The following is a 26,608-nucleotide window of genomic DNA, read 5'->3' as shown; positions in this document are numbered from 1 at the left end:
AAAAAGAGAGAAGTGGATGAAGATATTCAGAAAAATAACGAGGAGTCCGAACTCGAACGAATTCAGTGTCCTCGTCGTAGCCCCTCTTTAATTCAGAGGGTTACCGTATCCGCGGATCGCTCGAACCACCCTCGTCTGCGACGTGAAAACGTCTGCTCCATTTACGTCGTTAGAGGCACGCTGGTTTCGGTCGACGTCCTATTCACCGAGACTTGGAAATTTTTCTCCTAGCAGTTTGACAGTCGTTTCTGTTATTGTGCGCGTAAAAGCGCGCCGAAACTCGCTCCGTTCTCGAATCCGTACTCGTCTCGCTGTCCTCTTTCCGCCCCCGACTTTCCTATTTACATCGCAATCACCGCTCGGATTGGTACAAGTTTCGTAGTTCGCGGTACGTACTTAATAGAGTTCGCGTCGAAACTACGAAACTTCTGGCGATTCATTTTTGGCCCGCGCTACCACTGTGCGAGGACACGCGCCTTTGATTCTCCTCGATCGCGGAAACTTTCCGGGAAAGTCGTCCTGGAAACTTGGCCATTTTTATTATTATATCTTATTATTAACCCCTCGGGAACGGAACTTTCGGAGCACGATCTTTTCAGAAAACATAGAACAGTGTTTCCACATCTTCGTACAATCCTTGGTAGAAACGTTAGTCTCACGCTTTTTTTCTTGCAACCCCTTTCGCTGGTTTAATCGTACCTTTGATCTTTAATCGTTGGTAAATCTCGCGGGTCGTTCCATCTTTTTTTTTTAATAACGTAACGATGTATGTAATCCATCGCGCGCAAAATTTAATTGCGAACGAATCGATTCGAAACCCGTAACAGCACGTTCAACAAATTCAGCGATGCGATGTGAGGGCGCGATCGAATCAACGAAGCGTCCATTCGAGCTAAAATATAGATTTTAATCTCATTGCTGCCACGAAACGGCTGCAAATTACTGGAAACATCCTTGGCGCGTTTCTTACTTTCTCCAAGGAAGACGAAACAGAAGCCTCCCTTGGGGGGACCGAATGAAAAGAATCGCATTTAACGTTTTACTTAGCGACTCATTCATCGAATGGAAATGGCGAGGCGGAAGGAAGGCTTTAGCTCGTAATTTCTATCGCCGACAGGGAACCGTGAATGCGTGTCTCGTTACGGTCGCAAAATATAACATTTGTGTCAGCGTTTCATTAACCGACATAGGCGGACTGGCAGGGTTAAACTCGGCTACCTCGAAACGGCTATTTGAGGAGCCGCACAAAAGGGATGCGCCTCGGCTTTATGCGTCTGTAAATTGCGGGCGTTAATGCAATCTCTGCAAGGTTGTCGTCGACAGCGTCGGCCTCGGTGCCCGTAAAATAATGTTGCTAATTTTAGAGAAACGGTCACGATAAATTCCTCCGGGCGGAGACGTCGCCAGATTGTTTTCTGCTCGGCGAATTACACGGACTGCGCCGCGTTCCCGGTCACGTACCGCGCTGATTAACTGATATTTGTCGCCGGTCAACATCTCGTTAGACTATTCGCCCATAAATCTTTCCGTCGTTCGTTAGCCGCCCAGCGACCCGCAACGTTTTGTTCGTACGCCATTTTACGGGACACGTCACTCTCCTAAGTGTCCAGGATTCGAAAATAGGATTTCCCGGGCGACTTGGCTTTATGACGACCGAACGTTTCGCCGGGAATTTCCGGGCACGGCCACTTTTACGGTCGTTCGTCGCCGAGGGAACTTCAAATTCCACTTGGCGCTCGAAACACTCGGATTTCTATCTGTCGGGGATTTAGGATTTGAAAAATATTGAGGTTCCCTGTGTTCGTCGTCGAAGGTGCTTCGAATTCCCACTTGAATTCGCGTTTGGTTGGGTAATTAATATCTATTGACGTATGTGAACTCGCGTTATGGACATGGCTGTGACGGGAGGCTAATCGAGGGAGCCTGGTACTCGAGCACCAGAGAGTGGAACATGCTCCTGATCTTGGGATCAATTAGGTTCTATAGGTTTCGATGGTCATGATACTCCTTAGTGTTATGGCGTTGAACTAACACTTGCAAGGTGTCAACGTCGCGCGAGTATAACGAGATCGCGTGAAGGATCATTCTTAAAACTACAGAACTGTAAGTCTTCAAATTTACAAATTCATATTGAACGTTGTTGTGCGATCTTTACGAAAGTGCAAGATCATCTTTGTATAGCAAACACTTCTATACTTGATCCAGTTTGATGGGAAATTCGGGGTAAACTAGACCACGTGACTTTGACAGAATCTGATTAATTTGCTGCGTCAACACGACACTTTGGATAGGAGAACATCGAAGGGCTGACATGGGCCCTATCGAAACACGAAAGGGCTCGACGAACGGTTGGAAAACCGACGACAGGACTTCCATTAAAAAAACTTTGTAACATTGTTCGGGAAGGTGAAAAGAACCACGAGGCTGAATTTATCGCTTGGCTTCCGATTTATTTTACGCGTGTCTCAAGACAGAACGATCAAATCGTAGGATGGTACGTAGTATACCGTAGCTTAATTGTACAGAGTTTGCTCTGTCTACCAAAAGCGGAGATATACCAGATTTACAGACCGTGGTAGGGAAATGCGACCCTAAGACTCTTTCTGCGGTTCGTTTACGTATTATGCGTTTAGGTTGAAACTGGACTGATGTCCTATTCAGGCAGTCTCGACAGTAGCGACGAAAACACGTTCGTGGATTACTGTAAAGCCCACTGATGCAACCACGTCGAACAATGTCGAAACGAAACGAGAATGTCGCGCGTATTGATTCGCCACGATCCACCGATTATTAGTCTTTCAACAAAGCATCAAAGGGATGCTTTTCGACGTCGTGGCGCACTGTAGTGGCTCAAATACGCGTAGCAATGTTCAGCGAGGGTTTCAATATTGTAACATATGTACTCTCGACTCTTCGTTCCTGACGCGAGGCAGTTATTCCCGAACGAAACGTTCTTTACTATTTATTACATGTAACGTTATTGCGTTCTCGATTCGCGATACTTTCTTCGAGTGTACGGAAGGGTTTCTAAGGGACCGGTGACGGGAACACCGCTTCTCAGTTAGTATCGATTCCTAACAGTAAGGCGTCGTATCAGAACAAAACGTGTGTACTTTCAATGTTATCCAGTACCACCTGAAGTTGCAGAGTAATTCCTTGTTTTTTATTTTATGTGGATTAGGTATTGCGTCGAGTGTACGTTTATGTTAGCTATAAATCTTCAACCTCGGTAAGCTGTCTCACGCGCAACACGGGAAAAAGCAGTGAAGAACTTGATCCCCGCTCAGAGAAAGATTTACCTTAGGAAAATGGAACTATCGCGGCAGCTATTTAAAAGCGCTCTCGATACAAGTACTTCCCGGTTTAAAAGAAGTTAATCTTATCTTGAAGAAGATTTATTTGCCGCGAAAGAAAGTGTTACAGGTTTTACTGTACCTCGAATTTGAGCTCATCGAACACGCGATACGATACTCTCAGAGAGGAAATAGTCTTCTTTCGGTTCTCTTAGTAACCTAAATATTGGAATAAGCTTTAACACGTACGAGGAACAGAAGAGTTTCAACTAGTGGAAACATTTACTCGCGAAAGATAATCTATTTCGGGAGCTAGAAAAACATGCTCTTAATGAGAATTCACTGAACACATAATGCCTCAGGCTGGGAAAATATATCTTTCTCTGCATCAAAACGACTGTTTTACGAGCCCCAATTCCTTTGGTGTTCATAGATTCCCTGACGACATAAAATCACGGGTTGAAAAAGGATATCGATCTTAGAAACAAATAACAGATTGTTGCAACTATCCTAGTAACAATTCAACCCTTAGTATTTCTAGAGTTAATCGTCTCATGAATATTCTTCGACGTTCACCGACTCTAGGAAGACTTAGACGAGAGTCTCTACGTTATAAACTAACTCCTATGCAAATCCCATGGGGAGTCTTCGTAGCACATCATATTCCCCGTTGCTCGTTAATTTACTAAGCACACAAAGTCTCTGGATAGAAGATATTCTTTTACTAAAGAATTTAACGACCCTATCGATAGTCTTTGATGTTCATTACTCAGGTCTCAGGATAATTCCTTTAGGAGTCTCGTGGAGATCCATTGTAAATATCGCTGCAATATCCTTCGAATAAACGTTCATTAAATCTTCGAGAGCTTCGTCTCGGGGCAAAAGCTGAAAGAAACTCGATCCGAATCCCTTGAAAGTCCTTTTTCGCGAATTCGCTCGGGCAAACCCGATCCTCCGGTTCGTTCCATCCGTGTCGTGTCGTCGCAGCTGGAGCGCGTTTCGCAGCTATCCATGGTTTATCCAGGGATTCGGTGTCCAACGTTGGATGCCCCAGGAAGCCCCTCGAAATAGGTTGAACCGATGCAATCACCGATTGGTATGGAAGTTAACCGATTCCGGGAAACTTAGTTGTCCACCGGAAGTACCTATTGCCTCGAGCCACGTACAAAGTTGGCTGACTGGAAAGTTGCGGTCACGGATACAGGGGGCCTTGGTTGTTACCAGCCCCGCTGTGGACGAAGCGGCAGGTTTAACTGTGCTGCTCGAGAGATCTGCCCTAACGTGGATCAGACGTCGCGGTCGCCTAGATCACCAGCTTGCGGATTACGCTCGAACTACGATCAATGAGCCAACTTCGATACTGACAGAGACTCTGTGGATTACGCGTAATGGGCTATCTTTAAGAACAACGGTCAAGCTTCGTGCTGCGGGCAACCTAACCGTCCCCAACGATTAGTCGATGCCGGATATCGAACGATAATAATCCTTTGGAAATCAGTTCCTTGGGTAAATCACAAACTCATGCACTTCGAATTTAAAATTTAATAAAAATCGTCGTGTTGCGTTTGGTGGAATTCCATTGTGAGCGGGGTTCGCGTCGGTGGCTGGTCGTCTTTGGCGCCAGACGATATTGAATATGCCCGGATTAAACGGAGATCTAAATATAAACTCCGATTCCGCGCGTAAGCCTCCAGCGACAATTAGACATCGGATTCCGATAAGCGGATCTGTTAATAGAGAGATCGGCCCGATAGCGTGGCCATCAGAAATCTATTAACGCGAATAGAAATCCGCTAGCTGCACCATTCACGGTCTCGGTCAGTTATTTTCGCCACGGTTGTACAACCGTGGGCACGAGCGATTTAATCTTCGAGACTGGGGTCGATGCACGTTCTAAAATAACGTTCGCTGCGGCGAGAATCACAATTAGTTGATCGATAAACTCGTACGCCAGTTTGCCGCTGCTCCTCGATAAATTAATATTTCGATGCTGGTCGAATTGGCGCCGGAATGCGTTTGACTCGAGCAATTGCAACGATTGAATATACTTAACGATCAAACGCGACGTACGTTCGAGTGTGAATAATAAGAAATGTATTTATTTTGTTTCAGGTACGTATGAAAAATCGAAAGAAAGCTTGGACACGGTCTCGCTCCGCGCGTGAGTAAGATATCAAAAACGTCTTCGATTCTGTAACATTATCGCCCCGACACGGCTGACCTAAGCGCCACAGAATGGGTCCACAAGATATTGACATCCGCGACGATTCACGCGAACACATCCACCCGGTTCCTTTATCATCGTTTCTCCTCTTATCAGCGTATCGTCTCCTTTTCTTGTACCGCTCGCGGCAGGATGGCAATTAAAGGGAAGTCCGTATCCGAGCGCCAGGACGTCTGCGGAAGAAAGCTGCATTGTCGTTCACTTCGCGTGAAAAGATCCATTCGCAACTCCTACCGAATAAAAGTAGAACGAACCGTAAAGTTCGTCAGAAAGCTAATATCAAGGGATATTAGACGTTTCACGGTAGAACGCCCCGTGACGTCGGATTTTTAGAAACGTCCGACTCTGAAAGCTTGCCGAACTATACACGATGTTTGGCCACCCCTGGGAAAAATTTTAATCGGAGATTTTATAGGCTAAAATAAGACTAAAATCAAGAATATCAATTTCTTGACTGAGGCTTCGTTAAAAAGTTATTAAAAAATTGAATTAAAAAATTTCAAATCATTCTGAAAAAATTATTTTCGGTTGCGGGGGTCAATTACAATCATTTTTGGTGAATAGACATACCCCCGAAATCCTGCGTATTTTCGAGAAAAAAAATCCTTACCGAAAATGTAATGTCTGACCATATATTCACATGATCACTGAAATTTTTCGACGAAAAAAAAAATTTTCAAATCGTTCTGAAAAAATTATTTTCGGTTGCGGGGATCAATTATAATCATTTTTGGTCATTACACATACCCCCGAAATCCTACTCAGTTTCGAGAAAAAAATTCAGTACAGGCGGAACTTTAAACGAGCCTCCATCAACAAATTGGTATTCTTGATTTTCGTTTTATTTTGGCCTCTAGAATCTTCAATTAAAATTTTTTCCAGGGGTGGCCGAACACCCTATATATTTGACACACGAACTGCTTACTTCCTTGCAGACGATACGTTTGAAAAAGATTATAGAGGATGAAAAACCTTTTTCTGAAAAGTCTTGATTTTGGATTTAAAATAAACGAACTTAATGCGACCCGATACTCGTAAATTACTTTTGGAGTGTGGCGTTAAATTATAATTGTGTTAAATTCCCTAACACTGTGCCATTTGCAATAACCACAAATTGAATACAGCTAATACCGATCTCTGATACTATAAACCAGCACTTCCGTGTGGTAAAAACTATATAGAATATTCTGGTTACTCAAAATTAAATTGTACGTAAAGTCAAGAGTTCCATTCTTCTGTAACGATCAAATTAGTAATAGAAATAAAGGGAAACGTTTGACCGGTAGATGTCCACTGCTGTCTGACGTGAAACGGGGATCCCCGTGAATCGTGTTATTTTCACCATTCGCGGAAAATTGTGTGTTGCTCGTACGCGTGCACAGAAACACGAGACAGTGTAACGAACGACGTACGCGACGATGGGCGGAAGAAAGCGCATAATAAATTTCCCAACTTGCCAAGTCTCTTCGGAGGTCTTGGTCGCGGGAAATGAGATTTCGTGGCGGCATTTTGCGCTTTCAAAATTCAAAGGGTTCCTAAGTAACTGGTGCGCGTAAAACCGGAACGCTGGGAAAAAGGATACCGTCGGAAGAACGGGGGTAGAGAGTCGGTCGAAGAAAATTTGAGAAAGAAATGTTTTATCGAAGGGTCGACTAAGATTTTGGGACTCTGATAAACTCGTAATCTTCACCGGAGTCCTCGAGGGCAAAATTCGGTCAATAAGCGAGGGAATACTGCACCAGCTGGACACGAGCTCAGAATTTACTGGAGTAGGGGTTACCGAAAACTGTTTCGGATCCCATATCATCGCGTAACAATCGCGAGCGTTGTTGGGTCGCCGGAAATTATTGGACAGGAAAATGACAAGCGTGTTATAACGTTTCTCGTTTCGCGGATGACAGGGTCGAATTGGAACTCGCCTCGAATTCGCGGTCTTCGAGTACGAACGGTGACTTAACGCCGAGTGACAATGGCGGAACGGTCGCGCAGGACGTTGGGGCGTACTTTTCGAAAATGAATGGATCCCCTCAGGTCCTTTATCGCCGCCGCGCGACGATAAACAAGAGATAGGAGGCGCAGGACTTTTTGCAGCCAAACGAAACAGGCCCGATGTCGACGACAGTCCTCCGTAATTCATCTCACCGCCTCCTTCGAGCGTAAGTTTAAATGGAAAGATGTTTCAATTCGGAGAAAGCCTCTCCTGGTAGGATTTGGGTGGAAAGATGGACGACCAAGGTTTTTCGAGCTTGTTAAAACTACTACGCGCGAATAATTTGTGGCGGAATTTTCAAATGAGCGGGGAATTCGGCGGGAATTTGACAAAACAGCGGCGAAATATAATTTCCTGGCGTACTAATTGAGTTGCACGGTATTTCCTCCGTAATAACTTTTATTACTGACTGGTGGTATTCCTGTGTCGCGGGTGGTTGATGTCATTTGGCTCGAAGTGAAATTGCAATCGCGTATGAATCATTTCGAAACGTTTATGAACGTTTATCCGGAATATAACGAAATTTAAGTAGAAAATGGGAGGAGTAGACGATCGCACAGAAAAAGTGATGCTTCCCAGAGGGAAGTATATCGTCGATTATTGACTTCCCTATTTATGCGCCCTCACGTACCTTTAAAACTAGGACACTGCACTTAAGGGTTCTTCTCTTCATCAGGATAACTCGCATACACCGGATAACCTTCGCTCATCCAGTTTGTACGTATAGCCTTATCTCAGCACGAAGTATGCTCGACGAAAGTTGCAGTCCAAACAGTTAAAAGCTAAAAATGCCTCTCACGTTTCGCCAGCGTGGCTAACTTCGTCAAAGATCAAATGTCGTATAGATATACCACCGACTGTAGGAATTAACAAAGGGTCGAGAGCCCTGTTGAACAACGAGTAAAGTTTTCAAACGTCTCGAAAGAAAATTGAAGCATTCTCGGGAAATAATTTCCACGGTTCCCCGAGTCAGAAATTCACGCTACCACGCGGCGCAACTCGCCTCGTATTGTCTTCACGGTTCTTACGAGCATTGTCTCGCGTCGAAGTTTCGGCTGGGTCCAGCCTGTAGCCCCGAACAGAATTAACAACTGAAATAACGACGCCCGCGCAAGAAAGTAAACGGTTTGGCCCCGGCGTTAATTACTTAGAGAGGCTTTCGTCATAAATTACGGCTCGGCAGTGCTTTCTTCCCGCGGAAGAACGTCTTTGGAATTATAACGGTCGGTGTCCGTGCCAGGCAACTTTGACAGAAGTACTTTGTCGAACGTCTCCGTCGTTCCGTGCCCGTTCGGTGGTCCGGGCGCGCGGATAATTTCTCTAATGAGTTCTATCATAATTGGGATCAGGGCCGCTTTGTCGGGTCCTCGCGATCGACAACGGTTCGACGGAGCAGGATAGACTTTCGCGCGACCTGGGAAATTTCGATCGTGGCCCCGACTTCCGTGCTCCTTTCGCGTTCCTTTGCTCGCTCGCCGGGAGTTACGTTCCCGTCGACCGTTTTCCGCGGAAGCTGCAATTTTCATCGTCTAGTTAACCCTACGGAAACTCGGTCGGGGCTCCGTGGGGTTTCTGGAACGTACGAAAATATTCGGTACCCGGAAACTTCGGGGCGAAATTCGTCGGTGAATGACGGAGCCGCGCCGAGGGAAGACCGCCTCGTGAATCGGAAAATCAAGAAAATCTTCTGTCTCCGTTTCCCCCGACTCCATCTTTGCACTCTCAAAATTTGTATCTTATCGAAAATAAAAAGATACAGCGAACGCTTTCATAGTGTTTGATTCGACATTTGTATTCCCTGGGTAAAGCTTTAAGGAGGAGCACGACGGAACAAAAACAAGTCGAGGAGTCGAACACCCACGCAGGGTAACGCGCGATAAATCCTCCCGGCGGTTGGCACCGACGTTAACATTAGTATTCATACGGTTATTGCTACATAGATTAATTGATTACGTTCTTATTGCCGCTATCGCTGTCTCTTTATATCCCAAGGGAATATTATCCCGGGCCATAAATCTATTTATCTCCCTCTCTGTCCATCGCGCGTTCGGCTGGCAGTTTAGGGTCGCGCGGGTAAATACAGAGTAGAGTGCAGGGGTTATAGAGAATGCTTGGATGGCTTGGAACGGGGTACATATTCGGAAGTGAGGAAATTTACAATCCAAGTACGGCCGTATATTAGGCAAAGTTACTCCAAGTCGTAAACGTCGAAATATATCAATAGTCGAACGGGACGACGTTTCTGTGCGGTGCTTGCGAAGCGTTTGTGCGGGTACAATGTTCCCGTTTGTGTGTAGACGGTGTAGACGCGCCCGTACGTGTTAAATATCCCACCTTCGACGCCAGCCTCCGGTCTAGTTATCGATGAAACGGTTTTAGTTAGCAGAACTGACCCCGTTCCAGGTTTCGATGGATCGGGCTAGCTTTAACGCGACCGACAGCTGGAGATTAACAGGCCTTTTGCTCGACCGCGGGACCCATTTTTATCGGATTTAGTTTTTAATCTTTGCGCGTAAAAATCTTCCAAACGAATGGCATACATTTTCGTTGCAAGGAGTTCCATAACTTTCAAGCCTTATTTTGAAAAAACTAATTTAACATCTGGGTAACTTCCCCAGCGAGCGTATGCCCGGGGAAGGAACGAAGATTAAGCTTTTACCGATCCAGGGGCACGCTCGAGGGACCATCGATCTCGTTATGGATCGGTTTAACCGAAGCAACGACGTGTTAAATTGTTTTATGAAAGTTGCTACTGTTTTTCTGGGAACTTGATAACCTCTGCGATGTAATGTACGTCGAGTGGGGAGGTTACGCCAACTTCGAGTGCATTAAAAATGCATTCTGCATCTCGCTAGTCTCGGGAAAAATTTCTTGAACGATGAGTCGTACTACCACAGACGAGGTATACGAGTAGACCTTACATCTTACGGACTTTCGTGACCCAATCTGAAAGGTCTACTCGTATACCTCGCCTGTGGTACTACGAACTTCGCCATATTAATAAAATATTTATACGACAGAGAGATAGATAGAAATTTTGATAAAGGAATCGATACTCGGCGCTCGGAATGCTACAGTTTCAGATTGCTGTTAAGGAATTTCAAGTTTTCAAGGGCAATAACAGAGGTAGAAAAATCCCTTTGTCCGGAGGAGCAAGCTTACCGAAAGAAAATGTCTTTGAAGCTACCGTGTCTTTCAGGATTACTATTTCTTCGGAGGACAGTGTCCACAAAATCGGTGTCTCCTCTTTGAGCGTGGAATGTGGGAGACTACCCTTGCTGTTACAGCCCGTTCTAGCGAAGCAAAGTTTAAAGAATATTCTCTTTGCGTTTGATTTAGCGACTGTTTGAAGCTTTTCCGAAGGAATTTGTCGCGCAACAGGGTAGTAAAATTACAAAAAGCTCTTTTGAGACCACCCATTCCATAAACTTCTTTCGTACAAAGCTAAACCTTCGTATCTTCTGCGTAATTATGGCCAAATAAGTAACAGATATTCGAGAATAAAAGGGTGAATTTCCAATTTACACGGCGCAGGAAGTTTCGAAGCCTTCGGGTAAAAAACTGTCGAATCCCAGGCGAGGTACTTTAAGATTCGAGGGATGTTCCGGTATGAGCAAAGAAGATTCCTGGCACAAAGCTAAACGCGAAGGTGGTCGCGCCGGTGTACCGGATTAGTCGAGGTCGACTACGAAATTACTGTAGACGGGGAACTGGAGGGCATGCTCGATCGAATCGGTTCTAGCACGCTCGAGACCACTGCAAATCTTTGCCACGAGCCCTCGGCCACGTTGAGGCTGCAGTGGCTGCTGAAACTCTCCCGGTTAAACAGGCGAATGAGTTTGTTAAATTCGTTCGGCCGTATTGATTGAAAGCCTCCGCCAATGAGGTGAAACCTTTCCGGGCTTTGTGATTATCGAATGCACGCTGCGTATCGAATTCTTCCGGGTGCACTCTTTGTACGGGGCAAACACGGTCTCGTATGCGAATCGTTTTAAAAATCCGACCGTCCCTGGACGCGGACCGCGGCATAAATACGGTATCGCTTTCTTGCGCGTTCCAGTTTTAATTTTTGAACGGAAATATTCCCACGACGCCTCTGCGAAACGAACCACCTTTCGCCCGCGCGATCCGAAGCGAAAGTAGAATCCGAAAAGATTGCACGAAGTTACCGTTTGAAAATCTTGGGTCGAATCGAACCGACGTGACTGGGACACTTCTTCCATTTTTCTCTCGAAATTTTCGACCGATCCGTCAGTTTCTTTGCGCGATATTTCTTTGGAATCTGTCCAATATACGTGCATTCTCCGCGCTGGTCGATTCATATTCCGAAAGTTGATATTTGTTTGAAATCGCGTTTTAAACGAACGCGGAGCAGGTCACCTGCTTGTTATCGCGGAAGATTTATGCGGGATGCAGTTTGGAACCAGTTTTTATTGAAATCAATATCGAACTGATCTCGCCTGTAATCCCGCCGTATATTTTTAATTGAATCGATACAGATACGATGAAGATTAATATTAACGAATCCGTGAATATTGTATACAGCAGATATTACGAAAACGTGTTTCATCGGAAAGAGTGCTAAAGTTCTTGAATATTAGATGCCATGGACACTGTTGATTGGCTATTAGCTGATCAGAAATTATTTATTGATTGTACCAATTTGTTCTTGGTATATGTTGACGATAAAATACTTCTTTCCTTTCCAATAGTTGAATTTTTCCGATCTCTGTCTGCGCGATAAAACATTTTCGAGGACCAAACTGAACGTAGTTTTCATGATAAAAGTCTACCTTTCTATCTGGGTCAACTTCCAAGTAGAAGGGTGCATTTCTGACGAAGAAGCTCGTCCAGCGTGCCAGGGAAAATTTTTCCAGTTTGCCAATCCCTCATTGTGTTATTTAGCAGTTATCGTTCCTCGAGCTTCGATTAAAATACGCTCCTCGATATCAGCGACCCGCACGCGTTATAATATTGCTTTTAACCGGAAGTCGCCGTTTCTCCGATCCTCCGGATCGTTTATTTCGATCGCGAGGGATGAGATGAAACTTTTACGGTTGGGGTGGAAAAGCAGAGGAATCGCAAAAATCATGCTCGCATTAGATATTCAGACGTTTTAGATATTCTATGGTATTCTTTGATTGCATTGCGATTGCAAAAGCGCCTCGATAGGATATGGAAATAAATTCTACGATTCCCGTAGTCCTGCATTACGAAGATTGGAGGATCTTTGCGAAATTATAGCGCAAGGACAATGAATCTGTATCTATCGTCGATATATCGTCGCTAAACAGTTACAAATAATCATATTGTTGGAAATATGAAGCAATTAAGTGGAAATTCGTAGGTTCTATGGGTTGGTCGATGGGCTAGTGACCTTATCTGTGTCGAACAGACACCAATTATCGGCTTACCAGGAAGCACTGCTCGCAGCCTACCTATAATTACGCTAGCTTACCGTGATTCGAAGACGGAATCCTTGTATGTGACTATGCGACGTTCCGTTGCCGATACTCTTGAGAAAATTTAATACCCTTGAAATTCTACATTCCATCTTCCAGAAAAAAGTTTATATTTTTCAAGTTTATCGAGTTTCGTTCAATATTTCTAAATACGTAGTCCTGTAGCCGGACTTAATTCGCCGGAGGACTTTTTCCCCGGACTAACGAGTTCATTAAAGCGCAATTAAACTCGCACGAATCAACTGGCTGTTTATAGGTAATCGGTTACACAGACTAGTTTCTAAAGAATATCTCCCCAAAGTGGGATTCACTTGGAAACTACCACTCTAAAATTACGAGCTCGGTTCGTTTTTGACATTTTAACCTTTCAAAATCTCCGGGGAGGGATACAATTTACATTCGACAGATGTAAACGCAATATTAACACCCTCCAGCAGTTAACGATTTATACGAGATGCCCTGGGTACGCGTTGCTGCACTGGTCGAAACTTCATCGTAACAATGCGCCGTAAACTCGTCTATGGCTGCGACTCGAATCCGCCGAACCATGTACCACTTGAAACCAACCGTCACTTTCTCCATATTCATGACCGTCGCGGCTTTGTGCCGCATTTGGCGGGCCAAAGTTGCGTATAAAACCGCCCCCTCCATCCGAAAACTTGTTCAAAACCGTGACCCGAAGCTTGGACCGAAATGGTTGGACGTTAACCTTCGCGGTGGAAACGCGCCTGCGATTTATTCCTTTGCGGATCGAGTTTCGACAGGTTGGTAGCGCGTACGCGGACCACGGTCGATCGAGATCGGCCATTTTACCGGAAATTACATCGAAAACCACCCTGCCGCGCTCGCCTCGTTCCAAAGAGTTAAAAGTAGGGTTTCGCGTTACGAAATGAACGACACGTTCAGGAATTTAGAACGGAAAGAACCACTCGATCGATCGTTTCAAGAAAATTAACGACGAATAAAAGGTTAATCGACGTATTACCGAGCAACCTAGCACGGTTCGTTCGCGTCAGCAGTAACTGCGGAGGTCGTTTAATGGAATTTGCAAGTTATCGTTTGGCGCGTTTATTCGCAGCCCGTTCCGCGCCAGACGTCGCTTTTTTCGCGTATTTCCGGGACAATCGGACCTCCGACGGAAAACGAGGAGTCGCGTTTTCCCTGAAATAATCGACGGGAACCGAGTCGAAATGGAAACTTTTTTCCTCCCTGCTGAATCCTGAAACAAACGTGGCCGCAGCTGAAAACGGGAAGTCGGTCCTTTTCCCGGTGAAATCCGCCGCTATCGGGCTACCGATCGAAAACGGGCGGATTTTTTTTCCCCACGTGAAGTTTGAAATGTCCGCGGTTACAACGAAACGAGAGGAAATGAAACAGTCGCGGTTTCGGGCGAAAATATTGGGACACCATTCTCGTATTAAACCTCCAACGTTCGTTCAAGTTGACCTGCCCGACCAGATTATTACTTTACAGTTTATTAACCATCGCCTGTCCGACCTTTCGCGGGTAGTTCTACTCGAAAATTTCGAAACGTTCCACATCGTGCGCGGTCGAGGAAAATATAACGCGTTTGCAGTACAATAAATATAATTTGCGGTAACCAAATGATATGGCAACAGTTTAGGCCAATCTTCGTTGACGCCTGTTACTTGTTGTTTGATACAACAAACGGATTAAAGTCTGCTCAAATACCGAGAGCAGTTAAGTGATTCTTCGCGCGGTTCAGAATACACATATGTACTCTAAGTTTTGGCTGTTGCCAGACACGCTTGCATTTAACACTTGCACGATACTCTACGTGGAAGTTTTTGATCCTCGTTGATTCTAGATCGCGCAACGCTTTGATTGCGAAAAAGATTGGGAATTAATGAATGAATAGATTCCAGGAACCATCGAGCAAAGTCGTGTCGATTTTTGACAGATAACTGGAAGCGTTTCTGTTGGCGTGCCAAGCGGTCAGAGGTCGGGATAGAAAAATGGTTAAGAAACGGAAAGCACGAAACGGGGAAGCGTGAATAAAGGAAAAAGGAGTAAAAAGTAGTACGTTCCTGTAGTCGGTTGGCAAAGCGTAAGCGTGAAAAGCAGACGGATCCCGGAGAACCATGAAGCGTGGCCCGAGCAGGACAAAGGGTACAAAGGGAGGAAACTGGGCGGCGTGGACGAGGCGATCGAAGGAACGAGAAATAACGCGAGGAATTCGCGGCAAGATACTCGAGACTTTCTATTTCGTAATGGCGTCGGTGGTAATGTAATATCGCGTGGCACTCGCTGAAATTGATATGTCGAACAGTTAGCTGCAAAGAGCGAAAGAGGGTTACACGGACGACGTGTTGGTTCACGGTCTCCGATCGTTGACTGGAAAATGTCTTTTCCCGTACACAAGGACCACCGCTTAACTCCCCGTTGTAACAACTTTATTTTATTTTCCAAAACACGAGATGCAGCGTGTATGGAAATGTCCAAGAATCGTGTCAAGAGACAAAGTTATACCGCCAGAAGGACGTTGAATCGTGTTCCGAATAATCTACTTATTTTCATGAACGAAAATGATTTTTCCTGAATTGCTTCGCGAACTGCTCCCACTCGATGCGATCCACTTCAGTTCATGCGTCATTATCTATTTCGATTTTATCTTCAACGATCCATTCTTTCGAAAGCTCTTCTGTGCTCGTTGTGCGTGTCAATAATACACTATTGCTGACTTATAGTCGTCGATATCCGATCCGGGGCTCCGGGTAATTCAGAAATACCGTGGAAATCGGATATAACGTAAAATGGTGTAAATATTCTACAGCAATAAATGGAAGAAAAAAACAATTACACCGTCAGGATGAATAATGGAATATTTACTGTTCTTTTTTACAAGAGATCTTTAAATACTGTAATTATTTTTTGACAAATTTCTGATACGGAATTCTTTGAAACTACGACCTTTGGAAGCACTTTCCTTTCTCGTGCGATTTATCGAGAACAATAAAAGGCACGTCGTCCTCTCTGCTTCGAAAACAGTTCGCAAACAGTCCAGATAATTACCGAAACGCAAGGCGCACAATAGACAAATGGAATGCACGCGACGAGTTCGATCGCGAAGAATAAAAGCCACGCAAGGGAGAATGGGAGGAAGCGAAAGAGGGGTGCAACAAAAACAAGCTACCCAGAATCATCCCCGACGATTCAAACGCGACGAGGCAAAATTTAACCACGGAAACGCGAAACGGGGGACGAGGGACGCTAGAATAAACAAGACGTTTTGATAGCACTGGATTACGTATATGAGATCTCCGAAGGTACGCGGGAGTAAAAAAAACTTTATTCTACCGTGACATATTCCGCTCTTAATATTCATTGGGACGCTAAAATTTGCACACGAACCCTCTGATTACTTCCAGCGGGCAAACTTACAATAATGTCTTGCGTGGTTGACTGTCGGCAAACCTATTACTGGTACTTGTACTACTTACAATACCGAGTTGATCTCCCGACCCCGTTCAATGGGGAATTTGCTTGGTCAAACCAATGCAACTTTTACTTTTTCAAAGCTGAACGGGAAGTTCCATCCAGACAGGAACTTTTGTTTAAACTTCTGAATTTATTGTGTGACTAAGACAGAGCCTGCTAGGGTTTATTTATCGATGAGATTATTTTTTCAACACATTCACTGTCAGACGAAAACCGTGCAATTTACTGGGAAACTAAAATTCACAAAAATCCTATCGAAATTTATTTTCCTCGACGTCTCAACTTGAGAATTAATTTTTCTAGTTTCACAGTGGAAACTCCTGCATGCAAAGTGTTTAAAAAAACAGTAAACAGATTACTGTTACTCTACGAGTGATTGGGAGAAGAAAAGGCATCGAAGAATTTTTGCAGCATGAAAGGTGCAAGGTAAGATCGGAGGATAGATCATATCGGAGCTGCCTGCGTCCATCGAACGATTTGAAATAAAAAATCCCAACAGGTTATCTTGGGAGGAAAGATCGAGGAGCATCTATCCGCGAGTCGTAGGAAGAATAAGGCCGGTTAGGTGTGCGGTGTAAACGAGAAAGAGGGTGAAGAGCGGCGTGAACGAGGACGTGGGGGACCAGAGGGTCGGCGGGCGGAAAGTAGAACGGGATAGAGTGCTGGTAGAGAAGGGAGGAAGGAGGGGTGTCGGTGGATTTAGCGAGCACGGAGGGGTCGGGGGTGGCGCCGCGGGCCGCGCCGTCGCCCAGCATCCCTCGTTTCCACCCGCCCACCCTAGTAAAGGCGCACCCTCACGCCGAGAGTATCTGGTAGTCATACGCTGGCCCGTTGCGAGCCCGCCGATATACCGCGCCTCTCTCGCTCGCTTCGCTCTCGGCACTCTGCACACGCTTCTCGCGTCGCGTCGCATCTCGTGGAGCAACTGCGTGGCTGCGCTGACCCAGATTCGGCCGGAAGTCGGCAGCGCGGGGATCGAGCGCCGCCGGAAACCCGGGGAGTAACGCGCGAGAATCGCGGGTGTCGCGGCGATCAGCGTCTCGAAGGAGCCTTCTGGAGGGCACATGGTCGGTGTTTTGCCCCGCCGCCCTTGCGTGGCTCCCTCTCGGCCGTTCACGCGAACGAGTACCCTTTGAACGCGCGAGTGTCCGTCGTCGTACAACCTGAACGTACGTGCAATGACCGCGCGACGCTGCCTACGAGGGGACGCGCGCCGCCGGTGCTCCTAGACCACCGGGGTGCCACGTCGACGGCCGTTGATATATCTCGAGGCTCCGAAACGTGCCTGCGAGGAGGAAGGTTCGCCATACCCCGCGTCTACGAGGAAACGATAATCGATACGATGGATACGTTCCTGATAATAGGCATCTGCTTCCTCTGCTACGAGATGTGCGACTTGATCAGGCGTTACGCCGCGCCGCAAACAACCACGGAGCCCCGTCGGTCTCTGGAAACCGCCGCAGCGCCGACCTCGCAGCGCGTATTCTCGATCTCCCACAAGATGCAGACCCGTCCAGCCTGTTGCCCCCAGTAAAATCGTCGTACACGATCTTCGAACGAGAACTGATCTCGACAGAGCGCCGGGTATCCGTCACGTCGACGCTGGTGATCTTGGATAACGCCGATCCGATCGGGGGATCTCCGGAGACGAAGCACCGGGCGAGATTCGCCCTGGCCTGACAAATGTACCGGACATGATGGAGCGCCGGATCGATAGACAGTCGACGCGAACGCGCCGATAGGATCACCCACGCTGACCTTATCGCGATCGATGCGATTCCGATCGACCAACGGACCGCGTACGGAACTTTCCGGCCACCCGAATCCTCCGCAGACCGGGACGTCAGGCTCTGTTCGCCGTTAAGATGCACGCTCGAGCCAAGTCGGGCGGAACATCGGGCGAACCTGGTCATACCTGCACGCTGGAAACGTTCAAGCGTCGCTGTCGCGAGTGCCGTTGAAGCGGAGTTGGTCAGAGTCCTCCAAGAAGTCCTCCGCGTGTCGACCAACACGCGCGAGTCAAGTTTTCACCGAACTGTTATCCAAAGAAAAAATGTAGCGTCCGAGCTCCGAGAGCGCGAGGCGAAGAAAACTTCCGGGTCGCGAGCCTAACCCGCACGTGGCGTGTGTCGCGCGGTGATACTTGTCCATCGAGTGAACATTGAAATGCGCAGAAACTGCTCGCGCGTAATTTCACGTACCCCTGCGAGTGTTTCGATCAGTCGTTGCTAGATTTCTACGCTCGACACGGTCAGTCGAGTCTTTGGAACTTCTTTCTCGTCAGAGAGGACATCGGAGACCACTTGGATTCAAGAGAAATGGAATCTTTGGAGCGTTTGATGAGCGCAGGATCGCACCAGCCAGCCTTGACGGCCGCCACGCGATCCCAGAACGCGTTCGTTCAGGCCAACCTTTGCTCCGTGATCGGCCGGAAGGGTCGTCACCTGACCGGCACGTTCTGCCTGACGGGGGACACGATGGAAGGCATTATACAGTGCCTCGTCTTCCTGAAAGCGTTTTCGGTAAGAAAGATACTCCTTTTGACGCGATCGTATCATCCGCAATAGGGTACGCGTTTAAGTACATTCGATCGGACGTGATAATACAACGGAAACCTGCTCCATTTAACGGACACGCGAGCAGATGGGAAACAATGTTGAAATTGTTTGCCAGATATTCGTGGAACGCGTTAAATAAAACGGGGGTATGTTTAGAATTGAAAGATGCAGGATGCATTTAGTGGTTAGAGAATGAGATTAAGATTGGATCTTTGTGTCAGGGTTGTCTAGATCCAGTCGTAAGCATCGATGGACCTTCGAATCTGGGTCTTGAAAGAGGTTCGAAACTTTCAAAACTGCGAGGATTCGAATACCGACGGTCTTCAAAGTCTCGTGATATTAAAACCTTGATTGGTTTCTTTCTATTTTACGTAGGTAAATTTTTTATTCGTATTTGTTTTAAAAAATTGGCCCCATTTTTTGAAAATGAAAATTAATGGAAGGCTTCAAAAGAATTTGTTTATTTTGGTAAAACAGAAAGAGGATGAAAGAATTTTTGGAAAATATTTTAAAATGAAATTCCGTGTTTCCAACATAATTACACGTTTAAAAACTGAATTTTCGTCGCAATATTTTTTGGTTCGACGGATAGTTTTGGGATTAATCGTTGGAGGGCTATTTCGCTCGGCGGACATTAAAGGGATATTTCATCCCTTTGAACCCATTGTTATAAAAAACAAAAGAATTCTGTAATATTTTTCAATTCTGCAAAAATTCGTCCCGGTTTGAATAAAAAATATTCCATCCTCGAGATATTCTCTTGTTTTAACATTTCTCGTTTGCCTTTCAAATTCTCTTTTTAGCAGAATATTCTATACAGTGGAAAGATAACTTTTATGCTGTATTCGATGCGTGAAAATAATACATAAAAGTTCATAGAGAAATATTTGATTCTCTTTTTGAGGTATACTCATTTTATACGTTCTAGATTCGTTTATAATTCATTTCAATTTTAATTTAAACATGGATAGACGGAATATTTAAAATGGAAACACAACAAAGACTCTAACTCTTGAAGATCGTTGCGTAGGGAGCAACTAGTCGTGTAATTAATTCGTCCTGGAAGTTTCAAGTAGAATTAGAGATTAGAACTTCTCAACTTCCCGTAATTGGAACGCAAGAACAATTCGTAGAAAGCGGAAAGTAATGAAATAAAATTGTAACCTATAAATTATAGCAACTATTTTCTTCTTTACAAAGTACTCGACGATTATCTCGCTTCCGATTTTATTATTTGATTAACACAAATACGTCAGAAGAATTTCCGTAGTTTCTGTGCTCGATTGTTTGCAGATCGAAATTGCGTGTGTAGGAGTTACAATTTGTTTCCGTTATAGTTTTTATCGACGGTTAACGAAGTTTTTTTTTATTTATCCCGTGCCATCGAAACGCGAACAAGCAAAACGCGAGTCACGGTTTTCATATTTTCGTCTATTAGAAGTCTCGGAACAATACATCCGGCTCGAAACGAAATCTAACCATCCCTTCAGGCGTTTCCAACACATAAATCTGTGCCCACCTCCGTCCCTACGGCGCCAGACCACCCACAAAATTTCCATCCAATGAAATCTCAACCCTCGGACAATAGATACATTCCTGTCCTCCAATGAAATTTTTCCGCTGGTATCAATCAGTTTCTGCGTGGGCGGAAAACCCGGTTCAAAATCAATATTCATTCGAGTCTCGAACAGCATCCATCTACACCTCGAATGTATTTGGAGAAGCTCTCGATGGGTTGCTAACAACTCTACGCTGTGTAATGCCCGAAACAAGTTATCGTACTGTATTCCGAGCAGGTTAATCGCGTTTAAAATACTCTATTCTGCTCGAAATAATTCGAGGGTTGGACTGCGCGTAGCTTAGAATTTCAAAGCTGCTCGCGATACAGAAATTCTGCAATCACTCCTGACTTTTCCAACCTCTATTCGGAAGTTCGGAGATAATCAAAGTAAATTCTTTATTTTGTTACCGTATGTTCTAACTAGAAAATAATTCGAATTGCAATTTCGATAACGGACGATCGAATTCGAGTTGGCCCTGTCCTCGACACCTGTCTTGCTAAATCTGTCAGGGGAACGTTAACGCGCGCTGCACCTTTGACCACAATTTACTAGAACCGGTCTACAAATTCCTCCGTGTAAATCGAAAACTTGCACACCCGTACGAAACCTGAAACACTCTCGAAAGGCACACCGGTGCTCCGAAACTACATAGACGTTTGACAACAAAGCCATCTTCGCGGCTGTATGCGCGGAAGGTAGTCCCGACGTTTCGTTTGTAGGACACTTCAATCTCCTGCCCTTTGAATTCCCCCTTTGATCGAGGGAAACGGTATCACGGGACAACAGCGGAACGACGTGACTAGCGATGTGCGTTCGAATCTCTGGGTTGAAAAGTTTTCAACGACTTAACAATCCCGCGATCCGAATCGCTCGCGAATATTGTTCGAAATCAGAGTTTCTCCAATAGTCTTGAAACTTCTGAATGCAATGCTTGTTTGGAAAGTCTATAGAAACGTGCACGGATTTTGAGAAATGAATTGCTCGGTTTGACTCACGTCCATCCCCTAAGATACACGTTTCTAATTTAAAATTTGGCAGAGACTATCGATGATAAATATTTTACTATCGAGAACGACGCGATTTAGAAAGTCCCTTCGAATTTTGTGCCCCCTTTGAGCATATGGCGCGGCATTTTCTCGCGAGGGGATAGGCAAATGAAGGAGCGAGAGGGCCGTAAACCCGATGTTAAATCGTCGATAATGAGAATTCGGTGCCGAGCAGAATTATCCAAGAGCTACGTCGTCCCTGCGAGTCGCGCGAACAGCTTTCAACGGTCGGATAAGGAGACAATCTGTGTGGATTCGAGTCGCAAGAAACTCCTCCCCCGCGGTTCGAAAGAAATTTTCTATTTGCCCGCGTCCCCGTCGCCCAATCCCCGAGGGCCAACTGGGTCAAAGAATTTTAATCGCATCGCCTCGATGCAAATTACTCGCGGGTCTTTTGCACGGAATAATTCCCGACCGAGAGCTCGTCCAACTAATTTCGAGAGATAGAGGATTGAATCGGTTCCTTCTGGGAATTGTTACTTTCGCGTGTCGCGCTGTTTCCGCGTTGTAATCCCGACACGCGACTCCGCTCGGTAATTTAATTGCTGGACGAAGTCGATTCGAACGAACAATAACATTTTCATTCCATATGAAAATAAATGTGTCTACGAAGGGGTGAACCAACCTGGAGTGACCTCTCTAATTTAGATGTATTTTGAGGACCATCGCGAGTCTCGTTTGGCACGAACTGTTTATATGGTAATGAAAAATGTTAAGAGGCAGAGTGTTCTTTCGTAATGTTCCCGTATGCAAATTCAATCACTGTTGGAGCTTTCATCTACGCGAAGGTACGTTTCTACATATGCAACGAGCAGTACAAAGTACATTTAATCAGAAAAAAGACTCAACTCGGATTGGCGCCCACTTTCTACCTTCCTCTCGCTGCTTTAACGGAGTTGAAGTGTATTATATTGCGCGGATAGAAAGGTCTACCAGAGAGAAGGATTTTATGCTCGAGACAACGAAGGTATAAGAGCCACCTTTGCATGATGTTCAGCCAGGTGAATACTTATATGCGGAAAAAGGTAGACGAAGACAGGAATTCTATACATATTTCACGCGATACGTGAAAATTTTGGTCAGGTTGACGCTAGTCGGGTAATCGAGAATAGAGAGCACGAGTAATTGGGGAAACGTAATTTCTGACGAAATAAAACGACGTTCCTTGGATAACGCGAGTGTTTTGAATATATACAGACTACTAAAAGTTTCATAGTTGCGTGGAACGAGGGTGTGGTTTATTTTAACAAGAGGGAAAGCGATAGATCGTAAAAGTGTAGAACACAGGTGAGGAACGGAGAAGATTTGAGAGGATTCAGGTTCGTGAGAAACCGACCATTTGTGAATCTTCGAGAAATCCGATTCTTATTCGAATAATGCAGGGACAGCGTATGTAGGATCAAATACTTTAAACAGTCGTGCGTTATGAGCACGCGCATTAATAACGCAGAGTATTTTACAGAGAATGTCTGAAACGGATTTAGTAGCGTAATTTCTTGCGAGCCAGATGTAAAATACGTGCTACATTTTTGTAGCTGGTCGGAATAAATGTTTACGAGGACTTACGAGGGCGAACAAGAAAATGGTACAGAGGAAATTAAATGGCACACTTTTACACGCAGCGTAAACAATATTTAAAATAGAATAATTTCAAAACAATTAAGGGGGCGATTTTCTACTGATTTTCCACTAAAATAATTATTTCCTAACGACGTTGAGACGCGATCGAGACGAATTAAGAAGAGCGGATCGTTCGTGCCTGCGCCTTTTGGCGAGCCAACCAACCGATGCTCTATTTACCGGAACAGAGGCAAGGGTGGTAGCCTAGCCAAGGGTGGCCCTCCCTACCCCGGAAGCCTCTGGTGTTTTCATCGAGGTAGGGCCCTTAAAATACCCGTGGTGTACTCTGGCTGATGACGGTTATCGTCGACGACGGCGTTGACGTCGGCTTGTCGTTCCTCGGCGTCGGAGTGGATGGCATTCTTCGTTTTCCTTCGCGCGTCCGAGACGAAGGGTGCGAGGCAGGTGACGATAACATCTCTATGAGACTGGCTATGAATTTTTATCCGTTCTGGCCGCGGGCTACGGACCTACGGGTAACGAACGGATCGCGATGGCCCCCTGGAAGAAAAGACCACTTACCCCGGTGAGCTCGTTTGAACGATAAAAGTGATTGGCGCCGCGATGACGTAACGACGGCTGAGTTATACAGTAGTCCCTCGTTTCATGATCGAAAGTCGGCTCCTCCAATTGTCTTCGATTCGATGACGCGTGAAAAAAATCTTTCGCGTATAACTTGCGTTCGAAGTCGAAGGGTTAAACCGAGATTGGATTTCCCGTCTCGATTAACAATGAATCACGTTTCCCCGGAATCATCCCTCTGACTGATCCTTCTTTCGAAGTGGTCCCTAGCACGGATAGCGCGCGATCAGCCGCAATACCGAGTTATGAACTTTCCATGAAATTGACGCTGGAACTTCTAATATCGTAAAGTAAATTTTTCTGGGAATTCTCCGAATATTGCCCCGCTCTTCCTGTCGACGCGAAACTTCGTATTAATAAAGTTAATACGACGGCCCGTGGTGATTTAGTTTGCACCAAGCGTTCGATACATGCGCGTACCAAACGCACGATTCGTAATAAAATTCTCCCGCGAGTTGCGTTTCTAACGAGTTCGTACGAATTTCGATTAAGACACTCAAGTTTGCCTTCGTCCATTCTTCTATCAATTATGCCCAACGCAAGTTTCGACGAACATAACGAGTGCCGTTCCCGCTTCCTTTGAGCGTCGAATAAATGTAAATTGAAATAACGAACTAAATATAAATTCATCCGACACCCAACTTCGACGCTCACAAAAGGTTTCGTCGCCAACGCGCGACAATGGACTTCAACTCGCAGGCTCGAGTACAATGAATTAAATCAGGTTAAATAATCGAGCAGCTTTCGCGAAAAGTGCTGGCCATAACGTGCGGTTTCTCCATACGAATATCAAGAAATAATTCACACGACTATTATCGAACCGTCGCGTCGACACGGTATCCCGCTTTTAACCAGGAAATCGAATTACGTCTGGGAAAGTCGTCGCGTCCCGTCTGCGTTCCGACGCTTGTTCGTTGTGTATTTTAAATTTCGAGAGACTCGAAAATATACCGTACACTTCCTATTTACATACCGAAAAACAAATTCGCGAATTGCATCGCGCGATGCTTTGAATTAGATACTCTCGGAGGCTGGGAGAAAAATCCTCCTAGATGCAAGGCTCGAGCAAGACTCGAGTCACTGTATATAATTTTATATATAAAAATCGTTATACAGACTCTTAGATAAAATAAGATTGGCAGACGTCAATGTGAAGCCTGCAGATTTAATAAAGTTCTGTCCTGATGGCCCGACAGTTACAGGAAACGAAATCGCTGACTTGACAGACAGTAAAAGGATTAAATATTGACAGTCGTTGATACTGAATACTGAATTCATACCATATTTTTAAATACTGATTTCTAATATTTGAGAGTCTATAGAGAGTGTATATGAGACTTCCGAATGGGCCAAGTAAATGGTCAATAATAAACGAAACTCGAGTTTGAAATCACTGGAATTGCAGACCTCGAATCTAGCAGGTAAAACAATCAGAGTTTATACATAATTAAGATCGAGGTCCTCCGTAGTCCATTGTTTCGATTCTAAATTTAACTACGTAGAAACTGGTTTAGCTAGAGTAATGAACAAGACTGAAATGGTTGAAACTTTGAGAACCCTGGCAGTCAGACTGTCAGGCTCTCGGTCGTAACTTGTGTCTTTTTGATAAATGATGCCAACGTTTCACGGGCATTGCAGCTGACATTGCGTCGGTTTATCTTCGGACACCTGGAAAGGGCAAGTATTATATTATTCTAGCGAGGTGTTGGAATCATTTTTCAAAAGGACACTCACGACAGAAATCTGTCGGTAGCAATCGGCTTCTGTAATCTCAATCTTGTAGGTTATCTTAGATATTAATGGGTGATTTTAATTGACATAAGTAAGATATTACTTTTTGTTACTCCGTGTTTCATAGCCTTTAATTTAAGGGACGCTGTATCAAAAGTTTTACGTCTCGTTTGGGGGTGTCGGTGACTTCGCGAATGTGGCTGATCCAGCAAATTTTCGATGCGACTCCGTAGCGATTGATTCCTATGTAAAGGAATGCTAGCTTATCAGAACTGCGAGATACGCTGCATCGAGTCACGTTTTGCTGGATCAGCCTTACTGATGTAACCGTACCGATTTAATCCACCAGCATCCAAGGGCGGATTTAATAGGGAACCAGACAGTATTATTTATTGGGCTAATTCTAAACGAATCATTACAGTTAACATAGTTAAAAAATATGTAACGATAAAGGCGACCGCTGAAGATGTAAATTAATTAAAAGCACCGCTATGTTCCTCGAATTCGTCGTGTAAAATTATTTCTATTAATAGAAAATTAACAAGAAGCGAACCACATGCAACGCGCATGATGCAGAATTCCGTGACCCCAGCTGTATGATACCACGACGTTAATTACTCGGTGGCTGGTGTCTCCGTCGTTGTTCCAAAATAATTAAAGGAGCCGCTCTTTGTAGCTCGTACTTCTACTTTGCTCTTTCCTTTTCGCGGAACACCGCCTACGAGACGAAACTTAGACGATATTTCAAACGCGGTGCATTCACTTTCGCGCTCGAGAGACGTTATTTCTCGATTCTGGTCGGGTGCGCGCATCTGCGACACCCGTTCCTTGCCTGCGTGGGCAGCACACGTTCCAATCTCCGAGGCTTGACCTCGTTCCAGGTGTGTTCCATCAGTCTCTCTTCTCGGGGTGGGTGTTCTCGTAATAATAGATTTATATGCATAGCATCTCGCGAGCGGTACAGGTGGTTCCGTAACTCCGACGCGCGTACAAACCGCTTTGCGACTCCGTAATATACGAGCGTAATAATTGTATTTTAAACGACGACCGCTGACGCACCACCCCCCTACTGCAACGGAAT

General features: G+C 45.3%; 1 protein-coding gene across 20 annotated transcripts in view; it reads left to right on the top strand.

The window, feature by feature from the left end:
- Rg (A kinase anchor protein rugose) overlaps positions 1-26,608 on the top strand; it is a 341,646-nt gene that overhangs the window by 125,831 nt on the left and 189,207 nt on the right. For 9 of the 20 annotated variants that reach the window (XM_076772508.1, XM_076772481.1, XM_076772463.1 and 6 more), the window contains exon 1: positions 17,240-18,950. The exons of 7 other annotated variants lie outside the window; for them this stretch is intronic. In XM_076772508.1, coding sequence (XP_076628623.1) covers positions 18,747-18,950 — 204 coding nt within the window. In that variant the 5' untranslated portion in view covers positions 17,240-18,746. Of the gene's footprint in view, positions 1-17,239; positions 18,951-26,608 lie in introns of those variants that run through there. 4 more of the 20 variants (XM_076772489.1, XM_076772550.1, XM_076772542.1 and 1 more) reach the window with 1 other exon arrangement.

Source organism: Colletes latitarsis, chromosome 1 (assembly GCF_051014445.1).
Source record: "Colletes latitarsis isolate SP2378_abdomen chromosome 1, iyColLati1, whole genome shotgun sequence".
NCBI classification, from domain to species: Eukaryota; Metazoa; Arthropoda; class Insecta; order Hymenoptera; family Colletidae; genus Colletes; species Colletes latitarsis.
This window is presented reverse-complemented; position numbering and strand designations above follow the sequence as displayed.